Source organism: Dreissena polymorpha, chromosome 12 (genome assembly GCF_020536995.1).
Source record: "Dreissena polymorpha isolate Duluth1 chromosome 12, UMN_Dpol_1.0, whole genome shotgun sequence".
NCBI lineage: Eukaryota > Metazoa > Mollusca > Bivalvia > Myida > Dreissenidae > Dreissena > Dreissena polymorpha.
In genome coordinates this window covers 71596058-71618908 of record NC_068366.1, presented here as the reverse complement: position 1 = coordinate 71618908, position 22851 = coordinate 71596058, and the positions used below count along the sequence as shown (strand labels likewise).

At 34.4% G+C, this 22851-nt stretch overlaps 1 protein-coding gene across 1 annotated transcript in view; it reads left to right on the top strand.

Moving 5' to 3' along the window:
- LOC127852147 (uncharacterized) overlaps nt 1-22489 on the top strand; it is a 33185-nt gene extending 10696 nt beyond the window's left edge. The window contains exons 2-3 of the mRNA XM_052385977.1: nt 2771-2870; nt 20266-22489. Of these exons, the coding sequence (XP_052241937.1) occupies nt 2813-2870; nt 20266-22241 (2034 nt within the window). The 5' untranslated portion in view covers nt 2771-2812 and the 3' untranslated portion in view covers nt 22242-22489. The remainder of the gene's footprint in view (nt 1-2770; nt 2871-20265) is intronic.
- Nucleotides 22490-22851: the final 362 nt, after the last annotated feature.

Genomic DNA, 22851 nt, shown 5'->3' with positions numbered 1-22851 from the left:
GTGGATTTCATTGAAACTTGGTATGAGTATATCAGTGCTCCAGCTAGGCCTAAATCGAAGGGCGCCGCGCCCTGCCCTCCCGAACCTCCGCCCTGCCCCCCCCGAACCTCCGCCCTGCCCCCCCCCCCCCCCCCCCCCCCTCAAAAAAAAAAAAAATTTTTTTTTTTTTTTTTTTTTTTTTTTACATATGATAATTCATAAATCTCTTATTACATTGTAATTAGTTTAATCCTCATTGTAGACATTATATTTGAATGGTTTAATGATAATGGGAATAATACAATTATTTATAACATATAAATTAACATGCAAATAAAAGCATTCCAGAAACACCCGCGCGCTCGAACGTGCCCTTTTCACAAAATACTGCGCGTCGAAAGTGCCCTTTTCACAAAATACTGCGCGTCGAAAGTGCCCTTTTGACAAAAAAGCCACCCTGCCCTTTTCAAATTCTAGCTGGAGCACTGCAGTATATATATGCATAAGAGGACGATGCACGCCAAATGGCATTGTACACCATCTGTTAAAAACAGACTTATGGCCCTTTGTATCTTGAAAAAATGCTTTTTACTATAGGCACTTTTGTGTTCGGAGCCATATCTTGGAAGTGCTTTGGCGGATTTCATTTAAACTTGGTATGAGTATATATATGCATAAGAGGATGATGCATGCCAAATGGCATTGTACACCATCTGTTAAAAACAGACTTATGGCCCTTTGTATCTTGAAAAAATGCTTATTACTATAGGCATTTTTGTGTCCGGAGCCATATCTTGGAAGCGCTTTGGCGGATTTCTTTGAAACTTGGTATGAATATATTCCCGCGCCAGAGGGGGAGGGATATTGTTTTGGCGTTGTCAGTCCGTCGGGCTGTCCGTCCGTCACTTTTGTGTCCGGAGCCATATCTTGGAAGTGCTTTGGCGGATTTCATTTAAAGGTGATATGAGTATATATATATATGCATAAGAGGATGATGCATGCCAAATGGCATTGTACACCATCTGTTAAAAACAGACTTATGGCCCTTTGTATCTTGAAAAAATGCTTTTTACTATAGGCACTTTTGTGTCCTGAGCCATAACTTGGAAGCGCTTTGGCATATTTCATTTAAACTTGGTATGAGTATATATATGCATACGAGGATGATGCACGCCAAATGGCATTGTACACCATCTGTTAAAAACAGACTTATGGCCCTTTGTATCTTGAAAAAATGCTTTTTACTATAGGCACTTTTGTGTCCGGAGCCATATCTTGGAAGCGCTTTGGCATATTTCATTTAAACTTGGTATGAGTATCCCCCGCCAGAGGCGGAGGGATATTGTTTTGGCGCTCGTATGTAAACGTTGAATGTTTTTGTGGAAAACGCACGACTTATTAATTCACCTAAATAAATTGTGAAGGCTTAAGAACCTTCCTTTGTCTTAGTTTTGTGTTATTGTCCTCCGTCCGTCCATCTATCATTATGTTCATCCCTCCAATTTGCACCCATCCTCAAACAAAGTATATGTTGCGGGGGATACCTTGGGCCTTTCAGGTCCTCTTGTTTAACTCAGTTTAATACATCATTCACACAAGAAGATCACTCAAGTGTGTTTGTTTATATTTAGTCCATTAACTGTAATTCAATACATTGAAAAACTGCTGCTATTGATCACAATAAATACTGACTACTGTTTACTTTGCATCCTAAGTATGTTAAATGTGAAGTTTAACAGGTTTTTATAAAGAAATATTGTTATGAAGTTCAAGAAGTTGTTTATTTTAATGTCTGTTTTCAGGTTTGTCATTGCGTTATGCGTGCCATTCGCGTAGTCAAAATCAGTCGACAGAATTTTCCTCCCCTCTGACTTTGCCTCAATCACACCCCTGAATAAAACGGATTCAACCAACATGCCATCTTTGCTTGTAACATAACAAACTCAGGTGCTATTCTTAAAACAAGTCATACATTGCACCTTTATTTTGTGATGTAGCTTTTAATTGAAAGTTTTACTATCTGTTTAATAGAACAGGTTTGAATTTTGTTGTTATTATGCCCCCCTTAGGAGAAGAGGGGGTATATTGTTTTGCACATGTCGGTCAGTCCGTCTTAACTTTTTTAAGAAACCCTGGTGGATATGTTACTCCTGGACATTGGTTAATATAATTGTCGGTGCAAAAACTTTTTCACTGGCAAACCTTTAAAGAAATTTGTAAATAAAGTGCTAAATATGGGACAAATCCCTGCATCGTCGACTTTAATAGCCATATTTCAATAAATCCTGAATAATAATAACCAGGATTTTTCTAACACACACTTCATTGGTTTCTGTTTTGCACTCTGACCTGTTTATTTCTACTGTTCATAAAATTGTAATTATAACTGAAAGATGCTGGCCTCATAGGGTTCAGCCATTTGTGTTTGACTTGCAGAAGACTTTTGTATAAGCCATTCAATTATATCATGTCTAGATAAGACAATTTTGTGGGAAGAAAAGTTATTTTTTTTAGTTGATGCACAGTTTCAAAATGTTTACATCAAAGCAATAAAGTTATGTCAGTACATGTATTTGTATTTGATCAAGACTACCTGCCTTAGTTCTGACCAAATAGAAATTTAGTTTCAAAACTTCAAATGTTCATCCCTAGTCCAGACTGAACATCAAACTTCCATACTTTTTCTCTAACCTAGACATGTACACCCTTATTGGCAGCATACACATCTGGCTTGAATGTTATGTCTGCATGTTTGTCTTGTTTTAAATTAAAATTAGTTTTTTTCTTTCAGGTAATCTTTTCTCTCTTCTGATGATGTTTAGAAGACATTGGCATGATTCTTATACAAGATGACATCTGGACAAGACGTAATTCGAGATTGAAATCAAAAGGTTTGTGTTACATTTAGATCTCGTAGTAGATCAAAATTGCTATTTCTTTTCCTATTTAAGTCCCTGGATGTTATTACAGGAGTGCGGGAGGGTTCTTTAAGTTTATCACTCTGGTTTGTCAGTGTTTCAGTGAGTCAGTGAAATTACAGGTAGGCTTCTCTGATAACTGTAAAGTAGGAAGATAGATGACAATTGGTATGTGCATAGAGAGTCCTATGGGAAATGAGCAGCTGATTTCAGTATTTTGTTGGACAGAAATTATTTCTATGGTTACAGATTCTATGGTACACAAATAATTAAACAGCGTTATACTGGATCCTGTGAAAAATCAAAATGAATGGAGGTGAAAATGTGTGTACGGTGGATCAAAATGTGTGTACAATGTACAACAAGTTAATGAAACTTGGGGTATGAATAGAGGGCCAGATGGGCAATATGCAAGTAATTTCAGTTTTTGTTTGTCCGTCCATCCAAAAAATCTGGATCCTGCAATAGCTCAAAAAGTATTAAAGTTACATGTAGGTTTGTGAAACTAAGTATAAGTCTAGAGGGCCATATGGGAAATATGCATGTTATGTTTGTTGTGTTTGTCTGTCCGGCTGTGCGTCCTAAAAGTGTGGAGCCTGAAATAACTCAAAAAGTACTTAAGCTTCATTGATAAAACTCATTACCGTACATTCCTTTGTATAACGCGCAGTTTTTACCTCCAAATTTCAAATTAAAAAGTAGGTGCAGGTAATACATTGATACAACGGTTTCCTTGCTGTTAAATTGCGAATAATTCATTTCATAATCGTAAATAATCATAATAGCCGCCATTTTTGTATTCCAGAAAACTACACCCTATAATCTTACAGACTGAAGGGGCTGTTGTCGAAACAACAAAAAATCTGTAACGGCAGATATGATCGGGGTAGCATAAGTTATTTTCAATAAAATAAAATGTTTGAATAAAGTATGCGAATATTTATTTGTCTGTGTTTGTGCACTTCTATTGGCAGCTTACGTTGGACTGGTAAAGATATTTGGTCTTTTTTGCAGGTAACCGTAGGTGTGAACAGGGACTTCTTAAGTGTTTTCCAGTTTGGTCCAGGTTTTTGGCGCATTCATTGTTCATCACATTCACAGCTATGTAGCGCGACAAACAATAACCCAACTTGTCCAACATAATAGATTAACAGTTTTACGTCAATACTGACATATCTCAACAACTGGCTCCCATGCGCCACAAAGTGTTATACAGCATTCAAATTTAAAGCCATGCTTTCCCCGAGGAAGAATGACTTGATGTACATGAATTCTTATTTTCTCACATTTTACACGAAATGCACGTGGACTGTTGATCTGTTGCTAGAAAATTAAAAAATTGTCAGGAAAGTATAGTGCTATACAACACATGCTCCTAATCATAATGACGCTTCCTATTTTGAATGCTTACAGGTAATTAAGCTTTCCAATGCTCCAGATTATTGGATTTCACAATAGTAAAATGGCCGCCATTTTCGGTCCGATTTGGTGGTTTTATTGTCTTTAAATAATTTTGTCTCCATTTTTGCATTAATAAAACAGCCTGTGCCCTTTACATGGGGCGCGCTATACGAGGGAAAATTCGGTATATAAATACACATGTATATAGAGGTTTGGGGATTATGCACTTTATTTTCCGATTTGTTGTCAGGGGTCTAGCTAGGCTCAAAATTTATGGAGAAGTCACTTCTCCCTAAAGCCAAAATAGGGAGAATTGGTAACATATTTGGGAGAAATGGTACATTTTGGTCATAGATCTTAGTTTAACGTATATTTTGCAGCAACTTAGTGGTTTCTGTTTAGCTTTCAATCAACTCTTCACTTGTTTTATACAATAAGACATTTTAAATGTATAAAACCAACATTTTCCTTATTTCTCATTGATTGTTGATTATAATTGTACTTTTAATTACTTTTTTTCTTTAACAGGTGTTTCAAAGAAACTTCAATTGTAACAAGCCAGTAATGTTCAGAATCTTTTTACTTCCTTGTTAATTTTAAGCAATTCAACATTAAATCAAATTAATATTTTGTTACAAATATTTGTTTTAAATTAAAAATTCATTTAAAATCTCATTTTACAGCAAAGATTCCGAATCTGACCTGTAAATGAGCCCCATATTTATTGCCAGTGCTAGGTTACATCTTCCCATTTGATCATTCCTTAGTATTATTTAATGGGCTATTTAACATAGCTAAATCATAGTTATTTATGGAAACGTATATGGTACACCCTGATACTGTGATGATGTCAACATTCTTTGACGGCATGATATGAAAAAGGTGCCATGTCGTCAAAAATAACTCATCATGTCGACTAAAACAACGATGGCAAGTCATTTTCAAAAGAGCATGACGCCTAAAATTATGTTGATTTGTCGACATAAGATATGTTGCCAAGACGTAAACAATCCGCATGTTGGAATAAGAGCCTACATTTCTGACAATATTTTATCCTTTAGCCGTTATGTAAATTTAACTATTTCTGTGTTGTTTACTGTATGACGGCATATATCTTGATGACTTGCAAGTAACAAAATGTTGACATGGCGATATAACTGAAGGAGTCGATATATTTTATGTGGACAAATAGTGTTGTTTAAAAATTATGGAATCGTATATGGTACCAAAATAATTTGGTTATGCCGAATTAGTTTATATCGACTTACTGTGAAATAACATGGTATGTCTTCATAGTTTTGGGTTTCAAAATCTGTGTTAGGGTTTCAAAAAATGCTCATAACTTCTATGTCGCTTCAGATGTAACCTTCATATTTGGTAAGCATGTGTATATGGACAAGACCTTACCATACGCACATAATGTTTAACCCCTTTTACCTTGACCTTGAACTTAGGGTCCGCGTTTAGGATTCAAAATCAGCGTTCAGGTTTCGAAAAATGCTCATATGCTCTATCAAAGCATTTTTTCGGGGGCATATGTCATCCTATGGAAACAGCTCTTCTTCATTCAACTTTAACCATTTCTATAACTCTCAAAACTTTTAAATGAAAGTACAAAACACTGTTATTCATGTCAATGTAATCATTTTGATTCGATGAGTTATTACCCATAATGTTTGTATGTCTGCACTCAGCAGTCACTAATTGAATTTGTATAAAAAATATAGAAGTACCAAGATGCGCGTACGGTCACATATGTATATATGGTAATGCATACGTACGTACGTACGTACTAATTGAATTTGTATAAAAAATATAGAAGTATACATACATACGCACGCCCGCCCGCGCGCACGCACGCACGCACACACACACACACACACACACACACACACACACACACACACACACACACACACACACACACACACACACACACACACACACACATACATACTATTGGTCCTTTCAATGCCTATGTCAACAAATTGGCTACCCAGTGTTTAGCTCACATAAGCACTTAAGTGCTCATGGTAATATTTGATCGACCTGTGTCCGTCATGAAACTTTGCCTTGTGAACACTAGAGACCGCATTTATTGTCCGATCTTCATGAATCTTTGTCAGGGCATTTATTCAAATCATACCTCAACCGAGTTCTAAACTGGTCATGTGGGGTCGGAAACAAGGTCACTTGGTCAAAAAAATAAAGACCTTGTGAATACTCTAGAAGTCACTTTTACTTTGCTAAAATGTTTGTGTAAATGATATGTCGCTTCTTGAGTTGGAAAATGGTTCTGGTATGTTGAAAAACATGGCCGCCAGGGGGGCGGGGCAGTTTTCTGGACATGGCTATAAAGTTACATTGTTAGTCACATTTTTCCCTATCATGAAACTTGGTCAGAATTTGGTTTTATTGATTTCATGGACGAGTTCGAAAATGGTCAAGATCGGTGGGAAAAATGGCTTTTAGGGGGTGGGGCAGTTTTCTCTATATGTATAGTTTGTTTGAAACTGGTTCTGGCTGTCAAAAAACATGGCCACCGTGAGGTCATTTTCCATATATTTTATATAGTAAAAGAAGCTTGTGAACACCCTTAAAGACACTTTTTTGCAAATCATTATGAAACTTTTTTTCTTTTTTTTCCAGTGTGTATATGTATACATACTGTCATGCCCTAGATTGTTTATGAAAACATGTGTTTATGTACATGTACATAGTTCATTTTTACCGTTTATGTTTTGCATCTAAATGACTATGTCACTGTTATTTAATGCTTTTATTGGATGCTGTGTGGAAGTTAGAGCTGATAACAGCCGATGCCTACCTTTTGCGCTTCTTTATTATTTGTAATATCCTTTTTAAAAGTCTCATTTTATTAGTGTCTGTTAATGTGGCAGCCATTTTTGCATAAACAGGAAGTTGATTGCCTGATGCTGACATAAGTGCACTCTGGGTAGTTTACAGTGACTTTAGTATTTTGACAGACTAGTCATACGATATCATTTGTTAAATACTCGTATTCCTTCTTAAAAATTGTTTAAAAAGGTAATAGTTGTCTTTATAAATGATTTATTTATTTAATTGATATGTATTTGACTTCTGTTTCATAGTAATATTGTCAGAAATATCGTTTTAATATCAGTGACATTTACCGTGTCAAGAACGCTCAAATTCTATTGTGCGCTCTTGCGCGCTTTGCTGCGCGTTGTTTGTGCGATTTTTGTGCACAATTCATATGTGCGCTTTTACGTTATTATTGCACAACGTTATGTGTGCGCTTTTGGAGAGTATAAAAGGCACTGAAAATTCTCATTCGAGGACTCTGAACTTTGTTTTCCTAGGTGTGAGACCTATTTTATTTTTCTTATATAAGCATTTAAAATACATTTTTCAATAAGACTTAGCTATTAAAATTCAGACTGAATTTTATAAATACTTAAAAATTGCATTTGTCATCTTTTTAGAACATTATAAAATAGAAAGTGCAAATACTTAACATGACACATGTACGTGTATATTGCTGTATTATAATGTAAATGTCTGAAAATTAATCTGTCTGTTAAGAAATATATATATTGAAAGTTGTTATTTATTTATTCGTTATGAATGAATAAAATTTAGAAAGGTTATAAATCTTGAGTTTGTATATTTTTTTGACAATTTTAAAACAACTGAATAGGCAAAATGTTATTCTTAGTTTACTGTTTATCAGAGTCCAATTTAGTTCCATGTTAAACTTGAACAAAAGCTTCAAGTTTGGAAAAGTTAAAGAAATTGAAGTAAAATCACAGCTACCGCTCGGCTCGTGACAATACGTTGCAACGCTTTATAATTTTTAGGTTTTCAAATCGTCAAAAGATATATATAATGGCTACATTGGACTATGGTAAATGTTCAGTAATACTGTTACCTCACAAATATCATAACTAAAACGAAATTTGCGAATCTGAAACAACTTTTTTCAATTTTATCAATTTACCAAACCGTGAAAAGATCCCTTTAATGATGCACATATTTTTTAGTGTGTATAGATAATCAATGCTGTATAAATGATGTAAAACATTGTAATAACAGATGAAAATTCAATAATCCTCGCGTTTAATATCTATGTCTGTGATAAAATGGTATTAGAAAGTTCCCATTCTCTATCAAAGGATTCTTAATTGTTTTTTGTAATTGAAATTTTTCTCAAGTTATCATATTCATATTTGAGGTATTTCTTGGCTCCTGCTATGCTTGGAATGATTTTTTTGTTTAACACTTGTATAAGAATAGCTTTAAAAATAAAAATTACATTATTTATGGTACTAGCAGACTTCGTTAAATATCCAAAAGAAAAATTGTCTTATCAATAAATGGAAAAGATTATCCGGGTAGCATTTCGTCAATAATTGTTTTAGATATCTGACATTCCCAGAATAAATGTTCTAAAGTTTCATCACTTTGTTTGCATAAAGAACATAATGGATCATTAGTAATTTTCATTTTATTTAAGAGACTATTTGTTCCAAGTATTCTGTGAGTTATTCTATATTGGAACCACTGCACTTTTACGTCATTGGTTATTAAAATGGTAGCTAAAATATGCAATTCCATTCTTTTTTATTACCTCTGGCATTAAGTTAAGTACACCATTTTGCTTTTTCTGATGGTTGTTCATTATTTTTATTTATAATGATGAATAGTCTTTTTGCTCCAGATTCTTTTTTCAGTAAAAGTTGTAATAAAGGGGGCAAAAAGGGTTTTATAATTTGTTGGGTGGGACAAGATACATTTTTCTTTCAAAAACTCATCTATTGCTTTTTTACCCCTGTTTAATGAATGGAATTTATAGTCAAATTATACATTCTATTTATTTCATCTAAAGGAATAAAGGTTCCATTTTTAAATATATCCCCTATACAATGAATTCCAGCATCAAACCATGACCAAAAGAAAATACTTTTATTTCCTATTAATATGTTTGGATTGTAGAAAAGTGGATAATATAGAAACTCTTCTGTGTTTAAATCCAATTTATTACAATAAAGTGAGAAGCTTTTTAAAGCATCTACACAAAAAGGATTTCAAATTCTATTAGCTGTATTTAAAGCGTAATGATAACTGCAATTGAAGAGTTTATACTTATCAAAATACAGTTTGTGATGTCTATCCAATTTCCACTAAAGGATTGAAGTTTTTGTAGCCAGCGAAGTTTCAATGCTGGAATAAATGCATCCAAAATGATCATTTTTAAACCTCCTTCATTATGTCTTTTACTATTTTTGTGAACTTTATTTTACTATGCCCATCCCAAATAAAACTGAGAATAGAAGATTTTATTGAATTTAATATGGTAATGGGTGGGTTGGGCAATGATGACACAATAAGTGTTTTTATAATCACTATTTTGCTAATGTGTTAAAATTCTTCTTTTCCAATTTTTCAGAATGTTTTCCATTTTAACAATTTTTTCATCGTAATTTAATTGTTAACATTTTTGACGGGTCTACATGGAAATGTATTCCAAGCATTTTAAAGCTTTGTTTTATCCAATTTAATTTCCATTTGGTTTTTATGGTATATGAACTATATTTGTTCTTGCCAATCCATACAACATTTGTTTTATCAAAATTAACATTAAGGCCTGAAATATATGCAAAATTATGTATAACAGTAAGTGTCTCATTTAGGGATTGTTCGGTACCGTCTTATAAAATAGTAGTATCATCAGCAAACAGGGACAATTTATGTTCAGTTCCCAGAATGGTTATACCTTTTATATTATTGTTATTTCTCAATACAAGTGACAAAACTTCGGCACAGAGGATAAAAATGTAACATGAGAGGGGATCTCCTTGCCTGCAGCCCCTTTCAATAGGGAAAAAGTTAGATAAGTACCCACACTGAGAAACGGCTGATTTAGAATCTTATATAAAAACTCAAACAAACGTTTTATGTCAGGACCAAAATTAAAGAAAGAAAGTGTACTTTGTACAAAGGACCAGGCCAATAATCGTACGCCTTTTCAAAATCAATTAGGAGAAGTAAGCCTGGGATCTCGTTTTCTTCAGTATAGTGCATAATGTCATAAATTTACCTAGTATTTTCCCCTATGTATCTCCCTTTAATAAAACCCGTCTGGTGATTATGAATTAACTTGTCAATAAATAATTTAAATCTGTAAGCTATTACTCCAGAGGCAATTTTATAAACAGTATTTAATAGGGTAATTCGACGCAATTTTTTTATATAAAGCCAAGATTTTTCACCCGTTGGAATACAGGTTATGATACCTTGAGTTTGTGTTATAGATAAATGACCACACTTATAAGCTTCATTTAAGGATCTGACAATAAAAGTACCATTTTTTTCAAAAACATTTTATAAAATTCTGCACTGAAGCCAGAACTGCCTGGGCTTTTATTATTTGACATCTTTTTTAAAACAGTTGAAGCTTCCTCTAAAATTATAATACCTTCATCTTCATATCTTCATTTTTAGTTTATATATTGATGTTGTTATTGCATTATTTTTGTCAAGGCTACAAAAATATCTAGATGACTTTTCACCTTGTAAAGTCCACTGAAATTTAGATCTTAGCATGTATCCTTTTAAATGTGTGCTCTGAATATTTTTTATTTCAGTTTACAAATTTTCAAGTCCTTGAGAGTTTTCATCTCGGAAGTTTTCTTTCAACTCTTTAATTCTTGTTAATAATTTGCTTTCTATAAGTTTTGTTTCTCTTTTTTATAAGACCCATATGAAATAGATTTGCCCATTAATTCCATAAGCAGGGTTTCTAGTAAAAGTTGATCACTTATCGTAAACTGTAATTCACTGTCGGGAATATCGTTAATATTTTGATAATTATAAATGGGTAGTGCGTATTGAAGTTTAATATCATCATTTTTTTGTTGATTTCCTGTACATACATAATGTCTGACAGTAAAGAATTATTATGTTTCCAAAGACCTGGTTAATGAGGAAAGTTACTAAAGGTTAAGTTTAAAGCAATTATCGAGTGGTGCAAGAAATCTGAATGGATGAAAAATAGATCCAGCCTAGCCTGTTGTATCGGATTTTATATTTACCAGGTAACAATATTTGTATAAATAAAGTTTAAAAAATATATTATACATTAAGATGGGATAATAATATGAACATTTTTTTTTTATAAATTGTCAGTAGCAAAGAGTTTTCTCTACATGGTCAAAAACGAAAAATTGAGAACGCTTCCCGCGAAATCAAAAAAGGAAGCATTATCAAAAATGTACAATAAGAGAAATAATACTTTCATATAATTGAACAAGCATTTAAAAAAAGTAAATATGTTATAAAGGTAGATCATACCCTCTAACTCCTACTTATGTACTCTTCTTATATGAAGAAGAATATCTTGGGGAGAAAAGGTGTTATTTTAATCTTTGTACCTTGGTTTCAGTTTTATTAAACTTGAAAGTGGATACAACAAGGTACATGTAAGGAAAAACTCACTAAGAATAATATATTGTAATTATTCATAAGTAATCATCAGGTGTAAGATGTTCTCAAAATTATTGAAAAACAGAAACGAAACTAAAGAAGCTAGCGACAAGGCGATTCAGTCCAAACAAAGACCTGGAAAACTGCAATAGAGTAAACGTATATGCTCTTAATGTTGAAAAAGTAATATATTCTACTTCTTGCATGTGTGCGTGTGCGTGTGCGTGTGCGTGTGTGTGTGTGCGTGCGTGCGTGCGTGCGTGCGTGTGTGTGTGTGTGTGTGCGCACGCGTGCGTGCATCTGTGCACGTGCGTTGGTGTGTGAGTTCGCGTGCGTATGTGTAAAGTGTGTGTTTGTAAAACGTTTACAGCTTATGTGTTTCGAGTCGTTAGTACTCGATTTACACTGTAACCAAAAAAAGGGGACTGTGTCATATAACAATAACAACAACAAGAAAAACAACACCATGGCACCTGTCGACTTAACGAAGCTCAATACTACTCGGTCCATACTAATATGCATACATGAACAAACGACTTATGTTTTACAAATATAATATTGTGCAATGGCATATTATGGGTAATTGTTTTATCACGCTATATTCCCCATAAGTATATCTAGGCCTCTAAATGAGCAAATATAAAAACATATATTACTACTACTTGCATGTGTGCGTGTGGATGGGTGTGTAAGTGTGTGTGTGTGTGTGCGCGCGCGTAAGCGTGTGTGTGTGTGTTTGTACATGCGTGCGTACGTTGCGTGTGTGAACTTACACCGTATGAGATTGTGTCTTATAACAATAGACATAGATTAAGATCGATTATATAAGTATGATATGCTTAAAAAAGTGCGTATCCTTATCGAATTAGAGAGACAAAAAAGTACTTAAATTAGGAGATTACAAACAATAAAAAACCAAGAGAACAACAGGATAAAAAAACACACAACACAGATATTAGGGTGGTCTAGTTAAAATGTCATGATTAAACTGGTTTGCACACGTATTACAAATACGTGAATATAGACTGTTAGTGATATGATATAGCAAAAAAAAAACACCGTCAGTTCTAACCCTATGTTACCGGCGTCGATTTGTGCTAGCTGAAACCCTGCTGGCGTACGATAGTGAAGCTACCGCCTTCGGCCATGGTTTGTTGAGCCACGTCGGAAAATGTTCGTAATCGATTATCTCAGAGCGCTCTTTACCTCTGAAGCGTGCATACAGCTTCCCATCGAACAACCACGCTCTCTCCACCCTCTCTGGGTCCTTATGCCTAATGGACGCTAGAACTTCAGCGTTCAATTTTGTCAGGTCTTCATTCAAGAAAATACCGGAACCTTTGAGTAGCTTTGCATTTCGCATTACATCCGATTTTGTTTGGCGCCGTATGAACCTGACGATGACCGGTCGGATCTTCTCTCGGTGATGTTTCCCTATCCTATGCGCTATGTCTATATCCTCCTTTTCAACGCGCCGACCAAGCTTGGAACTTAAAAGGGACGACACCTGTTAAGTCAACGCTATTGAGGACTGAAATTCTTCGTCTTCTTGTAGACCCATAATTCGAAAATTGTTTCTACGGCTTTTCTGAGTCATTCAGCTTTGTTTTCAGGTCTTGTAGCTCTTTGTCTTTGCTGTGTATTTGACAATTTAACTATTCAATTTCCTTTGTCTGGTCGAATATGTTGCATTCAATGATTTCCAACCTTTTGACGACTGAGCTCAAAAATTTATCTTTGACTTAATCAAACGTTTCCTCAATTATGGTACGAATAATGGAGGTGTCATCTTTCGTAAGGACTGTAGACAACTTGGAACTAATCTCTTCGAGCCGCGATTCTATTGAGCGAATTGATAAACTTCCATAGATTGTTGCTTGAGACTTTCCTGTTCAATTTTTTTCTTTTTCTAGTCTTTCTTGGACTTCTGCCCCTTTAAACTTTCGAATATAGACGAGTCTAATGAGCTATTGTCTGTTAACTCGCTCGCAGTAGATGAATGCTGGCGTTTGTTCATGATTTCACAACTAACACGGGATTAACGGGACAGTATTCACAATTAACCCTTAAACACTCTTGTTCACTTTAGCTACTGTCACGGTTAACTACTAACATGTTTACTGATGCGTCACGGAGGCGCCAGACAATGACAATGACAATCACAATGACCTTATGCGTGTATACACATATAATGTCAATATCCAGAGTCTTTCTCACACCCCACCCGTCAATAGAAACATACAAAAGCTTGAGGAAAGGCCTTCTAAAAGTCACAAACCTCGTTTTATTTTTTTACATGTCACATCCTGTTCAATAAACTTCTCATCACTCACAAATGTTATTTGTGTGCCTCACGCGCGTTTTTTTTTTTAGTTTTTAGAATTACATTTTAAATTGATGCTCACTCAAAACCGGAAGCGGATTGTCTTCATTATGAAACTTAGTCAGAAAATTGGTATTATTGTTTTTTTCAGACAAGTTCGAAATTGGTACTGATAGGTGGGGCAAAAATGGCCGCCATGGGGTGGAGCAGTTTTCTCTTTTCGTTTATAATGTAAACATGTAAAAACTCTATAAGTTGCAATTTTATCCCAATCTTCATGAACTTTGGTCAAAGCGTATGTTTCCTTGATACTTTTGTTTTGTAAAATGGTTCTTGTTAATCAGTATTAAAAACCAGGTCGGGTAATTTTCTATATATGCTCATATTAAATACTTGGGAAGATCTTAACCTCGACTTGAAGTCAGCCTTTGTTATGTAAATGTTCTGAATTATTTGCACACGAGTTTAACTCGTCTTTAATTTCATCTCATTCCCTCAGATGTGCGACCCAGTGCCTCTTAGCCCTCTTATGTGTGTTACTTGTTTTTGTTGTTTAAGGACATATCACTTTCTGAAATAGTCAGAAGTGGTTAGAGTAATGTCAAATAATAATTCCTCATATTAGCATTCTATATTAAGTTTGAACCAATATGCAGAACTAAAATAGCATATACTTCAGTGAACCATGAACCAGTTCTAATGAAATCTTTCAAAAAGAGTAAATAATCACATGATTTCACCTTATAAACCACTTTCTTCTTGTGCGTTGTAAGTCCTTATTTATTTATTTTTCTATAAATCCATTGACACCAGCTGGAACCTACACTACTGTAGAAGATAATGTTAGAGTATGATTAAATATAACACACTAAAAACACTGAAAAACAAGATCATTTTTTGTAAGAAAAAAATGTAAACAACTTGAGTCTAAAAATAGTTGGGAAAAGTATGGATGACCAGAATGACAAATATAAATTTGATTGAAACTTTTGGAAACAGTGTAAAATATCACTTTAACAAACACATTGATATATCATTATCTTTAGGTATTAACATACGCTATAAAATTAAAGGGTTTTTATTAACATGTTTCCAATATTTATGTATCTTTCATTTTTAAATTATCATTTCTGGCCCACCATACTTTTTAATTTCCCCAAACACTATAGTGGTGGGGACATATTGTTTTTGCGCTGTCTGTTGGTTTGTTTGTTTGCGTCAAACTTCAACATTTGCCATGACGTTTGCAATATTGAAGATAGCAACTTGATATTTGGCATGCATGTGTATCTCATGAAGCTGCACACTTTGAGCGGTGAAAGGTCAAGGTCATCCTTCAAGGTCAAAGGTCAAATATATAGCTTCAAAGCGGCGCAGAAGGGGATATAGTATTTCTGACAAACACATTTTTGCTCAAGTGTACTATTTTTTTACTCTAGTTGTAAATTTTTTCTTGCACAAAGGTATCCGTATTTCAGTGTTTCTAGTGTGTAATATTTAATAATACTCTAACATTATCTACTACAGTAGTGTAGGTTCCAGCTGGTGTCAACGGATTTATGAACAAAACAAGAAAATAAGGACTTCCAAAGCCCAAGAAGAAAGTGGTTTATAAGGTGAAAACATGTTATTATATACTCTTTTTGAAAGATTACATTAGAACTGCTTCGTGTATCACTGAAGCATATGTTATTTTAATTGTGCACATGGTTCTAAACTTCATAATACAATGTTAATATAAGGAATTATTGTTTTACATTACCCCACTCACTTCTAACCTTTTCAGAAAGTGATATGTCCTTAACTTTGTTTTCATTTGTCTTACTTTTTCTGAATAAATACTGAAGAACAGTTTGAAACTCATTACCTGTTATGTTGTTTTATAAATCATCTTTTTAAATTTGATATTTAGAATTAGAGATTTATAATTTAAATTATCAGCTTCTATGCGAAGATTTGAAGGTCAGCTTTTGTTAAATCTGAATAAAGTTTTTATTGAATCGTATATTAATGATCACCATTATGTATCTGCTTGATACTTCACTGCAGCTATTAAAGTGTTATCTTGAACGCGCTTTCCGGTCTTATAAATGTAAGATGTTTAGTTATCTCTAGTTGAAAATGTGCATGTTTTGTGTGAGGAACTAATTTGCATATAGCCGAATTAAATACCAAAACTAACCTACTTACATCGATGAAGCGAAGAAAAGAGCGTTTCAATTCTTATACATGCAATTACGATTATCATTCTGCATATGTTTTCAATGGTTTGGCTAAAAGACAATATAATTTGGGATATATATTCGTGCATGAATTTAGTAGGCGCCCCTTTTACAATACGCAGTATTGACTGTGTGCATGTCGCACATGGCATAATTAAACCAAGTTGTCCCACGCTCGATTTCCTCATGCGCTTCATGGAGGCAACTCGCTTCATTGAATATTAAAGCCCAGTCAAATGATATACTATAGCCAATCAGAATAATGTACACTAGTGAAACATAGGGCAATTGTAATTATGTAATAAACTGCAAGATAAAATAAAATGTTATTAAAGTCAATCGTTACTTAAATATTCGCCGTGCATTTTTGTCGTTTTACAATGATGACTGCATGTAAAATTGGCGATTAAATGCATAATTCGCTTTCAATAATCCAGTTGAGTATATATATATTCGGTCAGACCATAGACCCATCTAGTCAAAGGGTACGTGTATCATAACTCATATAAAACTATACCGGCTCGTAAACAAATATTTCAAATTTTTGAAAATATTTTGGTAAGTAATGTGCGATGTGGACATAATATGGAAATAAAAGCAAACTACAACCTTACTAGCTTTGAAGACTGTTCATGTTTTGGTATTATTGACACAGCTGAGTAGGTGATTTCGCTTAAGTGCAAATTTTGACGGACAATGAAGAAAGACCGATCACATTGACTAGCCCTAAAATTGATCTACAAATAACCCAATTTTGTGTCACATTTGAATAATTTTCCATTTCCTCAAAAACGAATTATTTGACCATTAAAAAATCTAATTGCAGTATGAACATTTATTTCAAACATGTACTATATACACTGGAAAATCAAGTAAGAAAGTACAAAATAATCATATCATATATTTGCGACAGTGTTAATATTAAATATAAGATTTACAATAGTCGTTTTGTTTAATATATTGAAGTTTGAAATAAAATGTTAATAAATCTTTTAAAAGGACCATATTTTAAAAGGAACATTCCACAATTTACGAGGATTTCATAACTAAATGACCGCCATGTTTTCAAACAATTAGTAACGTCTCATTCATTCTTTTGCAATCTAACAATGAAATGAAGAACATTGTGAATCTGTTTTTGCCAAGTTTGCAATGTCTGTAAATGTGTACAACAATATGAGTGAATTTATTTTAGCAAACAAAATAACAACGTTTAACTACTTCAAGATCAATTCCAATAACAAGAATATCAATTTTTGTTGCTTATCGAAACATTGTAAATAAAACTCGAAACGAAACTAAACTAACTTCACAATAAAATTTGAAAAATATAACCAATTTTTAAGCATATATTTGTGCATATGTAATTAGTAACCATCCAATATTTCAGTGAAGGCAAAGAACAAAGAAGTCGCACTTTCAATCGAATCAGGAACTGGCAGTTGCTCCCGCTGCATTTCACACACATGTTCTAGGACGGGTATGAAGTCATCTTTACACTCAAACTGCGGTTTCTTTACAAAGTATCTCTCTTGAATACGATCAATGGTTTCCAATTCGCAAGGAAACCGAAATGAAAAACCTCAGCGCCACTAAGACACAAATCTGCAATATAAAAAAAAGTTGTGAGTCGTTAAACACACGTTTTGCATGCATTAGTTAAAGAGAAATATCTAAACGAATCAATCGAGATTTAAACCATCTAAATGCCCATAAAATCCAATGAACACATTAATATTTATTGTTTGCAAATGTTATTTTTACCTTTATACCAAGCATTCCTGATGTAAAAATGGACTGTCTGAGGCCTTGCGTGTTTCAAAAGAATATACCAGAAACTAAACATCTGTTCGACGCCGGAAGTCATGAACCAATGTTGCAATAATGTGATGATGTCGAAATGACGACATGATTGGAAAAGGTGTCATGGCTTAAAAAATTAACTCATTGTGTCGACTAAAACTATGATGGCAAGTCATTTTCACAAGTACATGACGTCAAAAATTATGTAGATTTGTCATCTTAGATCATGTTGACCAAATATATTTTCGAGAAAAGCCGGAAAAATTTACGTCGAGACTTCAACTTAATGTCGTTATGACGAGTAAAATTAAGGTGGGAAAAGCTACACAACTATGTCGACATACCATGTTATTTCACAGTAAGTCGGTATAAATTATTCCGGCATTTCCACATTATTGGGGTGTACCATATACGTTTCCGTAGTTATTGGTAGCCAGCAGAAGGCAATTAATCAAGGCATCATCTATTAACAATTTCAAGAAGTGTAATAGCTCCAGACTGTTTCTTTTGAATGTTCAACTTAGCATGACCTGTACATGGGGCACTAATGGCTGAGAATCCTCCTGTGTCCAATTCTCCACATCAAATTGATTTTAATCAGTCAATGTCTGGCACAAAGTAAATCATTAAAAGGAGGAGAAGTCACTTCGCCTTCATGAAATTAATGTGCGAAGTGAAGATTAATTTGGCAACGGAATCGCCCATTTCGCCCACTCCCGAGACCCCTGGTTGTCAGTCAACAATTATGGTTACAATTGTAAATGAATGGTTCCTGTAACAACTTAGACAGTTCCTAAGCTGGTTTGATTAAACTCAGTTTGTCAATTTGTTGATAGAGGGTTATAGGTATAATATACCCAGTATACATGTGTTGGTCAATTCAATTGTGTCTGGTCCTTCCTGCTATGTCCATCCTTTTGAGTCTGTGTTTATTTGGAAGCCTATGAGGTATGTCAGAGGCTGAAGCTGCATTATAAGTGTACCCAGAGTGTGTCACAGCACTCCTACGTAATTAATTATCGTAATTACCGGTAATTATCTTATTCGACTCGAAAAGTTTAGACAAAATAGTGAAATAAATGTAAGGTAATTTGTCTTTCGTTATTCACTTAAAATGCCTGACTGATATAGTTAAACATATATTAGTGTTGTATGGATGAAGTATTACTGGCCCTTTAATAGCTGTCATAGCACACTTAAACATTTAAAAGAATATCTTGATTTTCAGTTTTGCATGGTCTAATGGATATTGTGTACCCCCAGCAATTGGGAGGTCAGTTGTTGAAACCCCACTGTAGGAGCGTTCTTGAGATTCTCCAAAGATTCTCCAAAGATTCCAAATACTGGTTATACCCAGAAAACAGACTCTCTTGAGCGTTTCAATAAGCCTTCGATTTGATGCAATCAAGCTGACATAAATTGGTTTATACTAAATTAAATTGTAATAATTTTCAGTAACATATCATTACAACAACTATCACCACTATTAAATATCACCACTATTTGGCATTAAGAAACCTGATGATCACATAAGAATAATTGGTGATAAACTTTTATGTTTTTCTTTCATTTTGCATTTTCAGCGTTCACATTTAAAAACTCTAGATAGAGGCCTCATTTATGAAGCATGTCTTTATTATAACCTCAGCAAAGTTTGAAACATCAGCATGTGCCAAAACTAGATTAATTAGTAGGTGTAATAGAAGAGCAAATCTTGTTGACACTCTTGAAGAAACATTTGTTTTGCTCATAAAACACAAACTAAATTCAAATATTCTTTCTAATTTTTTTGGTGGCAAATGGTTTAAGTCTGGTCAAAATCATATTGGCAATATGTGGATCAGATTTACATAAATGTCTGAAGCAAAACCATATGAACACATGCCCCAAACTATTGTAACTTATTAAGAACTTTTAAGTGAAGTGCGCATGCTTAGAACAGCTCATTTCCTCATTTGCTCAGGTATGCGCCCTAGGGTTTTGTTGCTATTGCGGTAATAATTACCGGTACGTTTTATATATGCTTGTATTTATCAAAGCAGGAAACAGAATTGAGAGTATCTCAAATCCTCAATTATGATTAGGATTTTATTGCTATCATAAAAACAAACTAAAAGTTGTAAACTACCCTGATTTGTTATATATTTTTCAGATAAGATGGCTCTACCAGTCCTCCCAAAGAAGATCCGTCGCACAGTTATTTTCCTTGTGGCCCTCCTTATTGCAATCTATGCTCTTCATGAAACATCGTCCTACTTCAGCGAGTCCTCTTTCAACAATAGCAGCAACAAGGTAACAAATCCTCGCTTCTTGGTAGATACGCCGCTGTGTAAAATACCCTACATTGATCCGTTTGATATAACGTTGAAATACCTTGTTCGCAAGACTGATAAATGGATCTGCCCTGTGGAGAAAGGCTTGACGTATCAAACGGGGAAAGAGATCAGTATCAACTGGACCATAGCTAGATCTATGAATGTAATAGGTGGTGTGAAGTATTGTACTTTTACGCCACTGTATAGACCAAACTATACACCGACCCATAACAATTACTTAAGGTTCCTGGCAGAAAGTGCTCCATTCCATAGTTCAGTTACAGTTAATGAGGAGTTTGTAAAGACTACTTGCTACGACGGAAATGAGAAAAATATTTACAACAACTTCCATGCGTTTATTCAGAGAAATGCGTCAATGGATTCTGTATACAAGGAACGGTTTCTGAAGCATGTGATACGAGACAAGATCACAGAGAAGCTCAACATAATGATGATAGGCATGGACTCTGTATCAAGACTGAGCTTTATCAGACAGATGGTAGAAACCAAGAAATTCTTAGATGAAACCATGGGCGCTTTTGATATGTCTGGTTACAATAAAGTTGCTGACAACACATTTATCAACATAGTTCCAATGACGATGGGCAAGTTTGTCAGTGAAATGCCATGGGATGAAAGCAAATCGGCAGTTCCGTTTGACGATTTTAAGTTTATTTGGAATAATTTCTCTGAAAGTGGGTATCGAACATTTTATGCGGAAGATGCGCCTGAAATATCAATCTTTGATTTCCTAAAAGCAGGCTTCAAGACTCCCCCATCGGACCATTTTAACAGACCTATGAGTATTGCCATGGAGCTGAAGCAAGATCTCTGGACAAATAACCATCACTGTTTTCAAGATAGGCTAGAGACCGATATCGTACTGCAGTACCTCCTTGACTTTGTAGAAACCTACCAGCACGAGCCTCATTTTGCTTTCACGTTCATTACAAGACTCTCACATGACGATGTCAACAGCGCTGGGGCAGCAGATGAACCTTATTACAAGTTCTTCAAAATATTGCATGAGAGAGATCTTATTAGAAACACGGTTATTTTCTTTTATAGTGACCATGGAATGCGGTTTGGAAAAATTCGCGAAACTTACATAGGTAAGCTGGAAGAAAGGCTTCCCTTAATGTACGTTGTAGTGCCCAAGTGGTTAACTGAAAGTTATCCATTTATTAAAAGTAATCTACAGATAAATCAGCATAGATTGACAACACCGTTTGACGTGTATGAGACGTTGTTGGATATTTTGCAATTCAATGGCAAGAAACCCAATTCAGAGAGTGAAACTCGTGGCATTAGCTGGTTTAGGGAAGTTCCAATTCAAAGATCATGTGACGGGGCAGGGATTCTTCCCCATTGGTGCACATGTCTGCATCACGAGAAACTTCAAACAACAGACGAAGTTGTCCTGAAAGCAAGTGTTGTTTTGCTGTCAGAGATTTTGAAAGAAATCGAACCCTACTTTGATATTTGTGAAACGCTGACATTGTACAAAGTTATAGAAGCGACTCGTTTGGTAGAATCAGATGAAGTTTTGAGGTTTTTAGCTACAAAAACCAGCACAACAGATCAGAGACACATTTTTGGTAGTAAAACAAAAACACTGGAAGATATCCAGGTTGTGATAGAAACTGTTCCTGGAAATGCCCTGTTTGAAGCAACTGTGCGATTCAGCACGATGTACAACAGTTTTAAGGTTGTTGGCGATGTTAGTAGAATAAACATCTACGGCCATCAGTCGGACTGTATTGAGGTCTTCAAATTGAAGAAGTACTGCCAATGCAAGGATTCCATTAAGTAAATTTTAACATTGTTTTTATTAAACAGGACCCTTCTCATACTAAAATAAACACATCAAACTGGCGTATAAAAAACTAAAGCAAATTTAGGCTTTCACTGGCTTATATTTTATCATACATACGGTATCACATGCTCAACCAATCATTTTGGGAACACTGTTAACTCTGCTGCAAAAGGTTAGTGTTAATTGTTAATATACCTGTAAGAGTAATAATACACCATATGGATTATTCCATATATATTGACTATAATACAGTGCTTTAGCTAGGATTTGAAAAGGGCGAGGGGGGGGGCTATGAATTCAAAATTGCACTTTCGATGCGCAGTATTTTGTCAAAAGGGCACTTTCGACACGCAGTATTTTGTCAAAGGGCACTTTCGAGTGCTTTGTCTTATCTGGAAGTCTCCCTGTTGCATATTAATTTTTATGTTATTAATAATTGTTAGAATATATTAGTACCATTATTATTAAACCATGCAAATAAAATGTATTCAACTAGGAACAAATTAATTACAATAATGAATGTAAATACAGATTAATAAATTATAATATGTCTAAAAAATGATTTTTTTATATAAATAAAAAGGCAGGTCAGAGCCTTGGAAGGGTA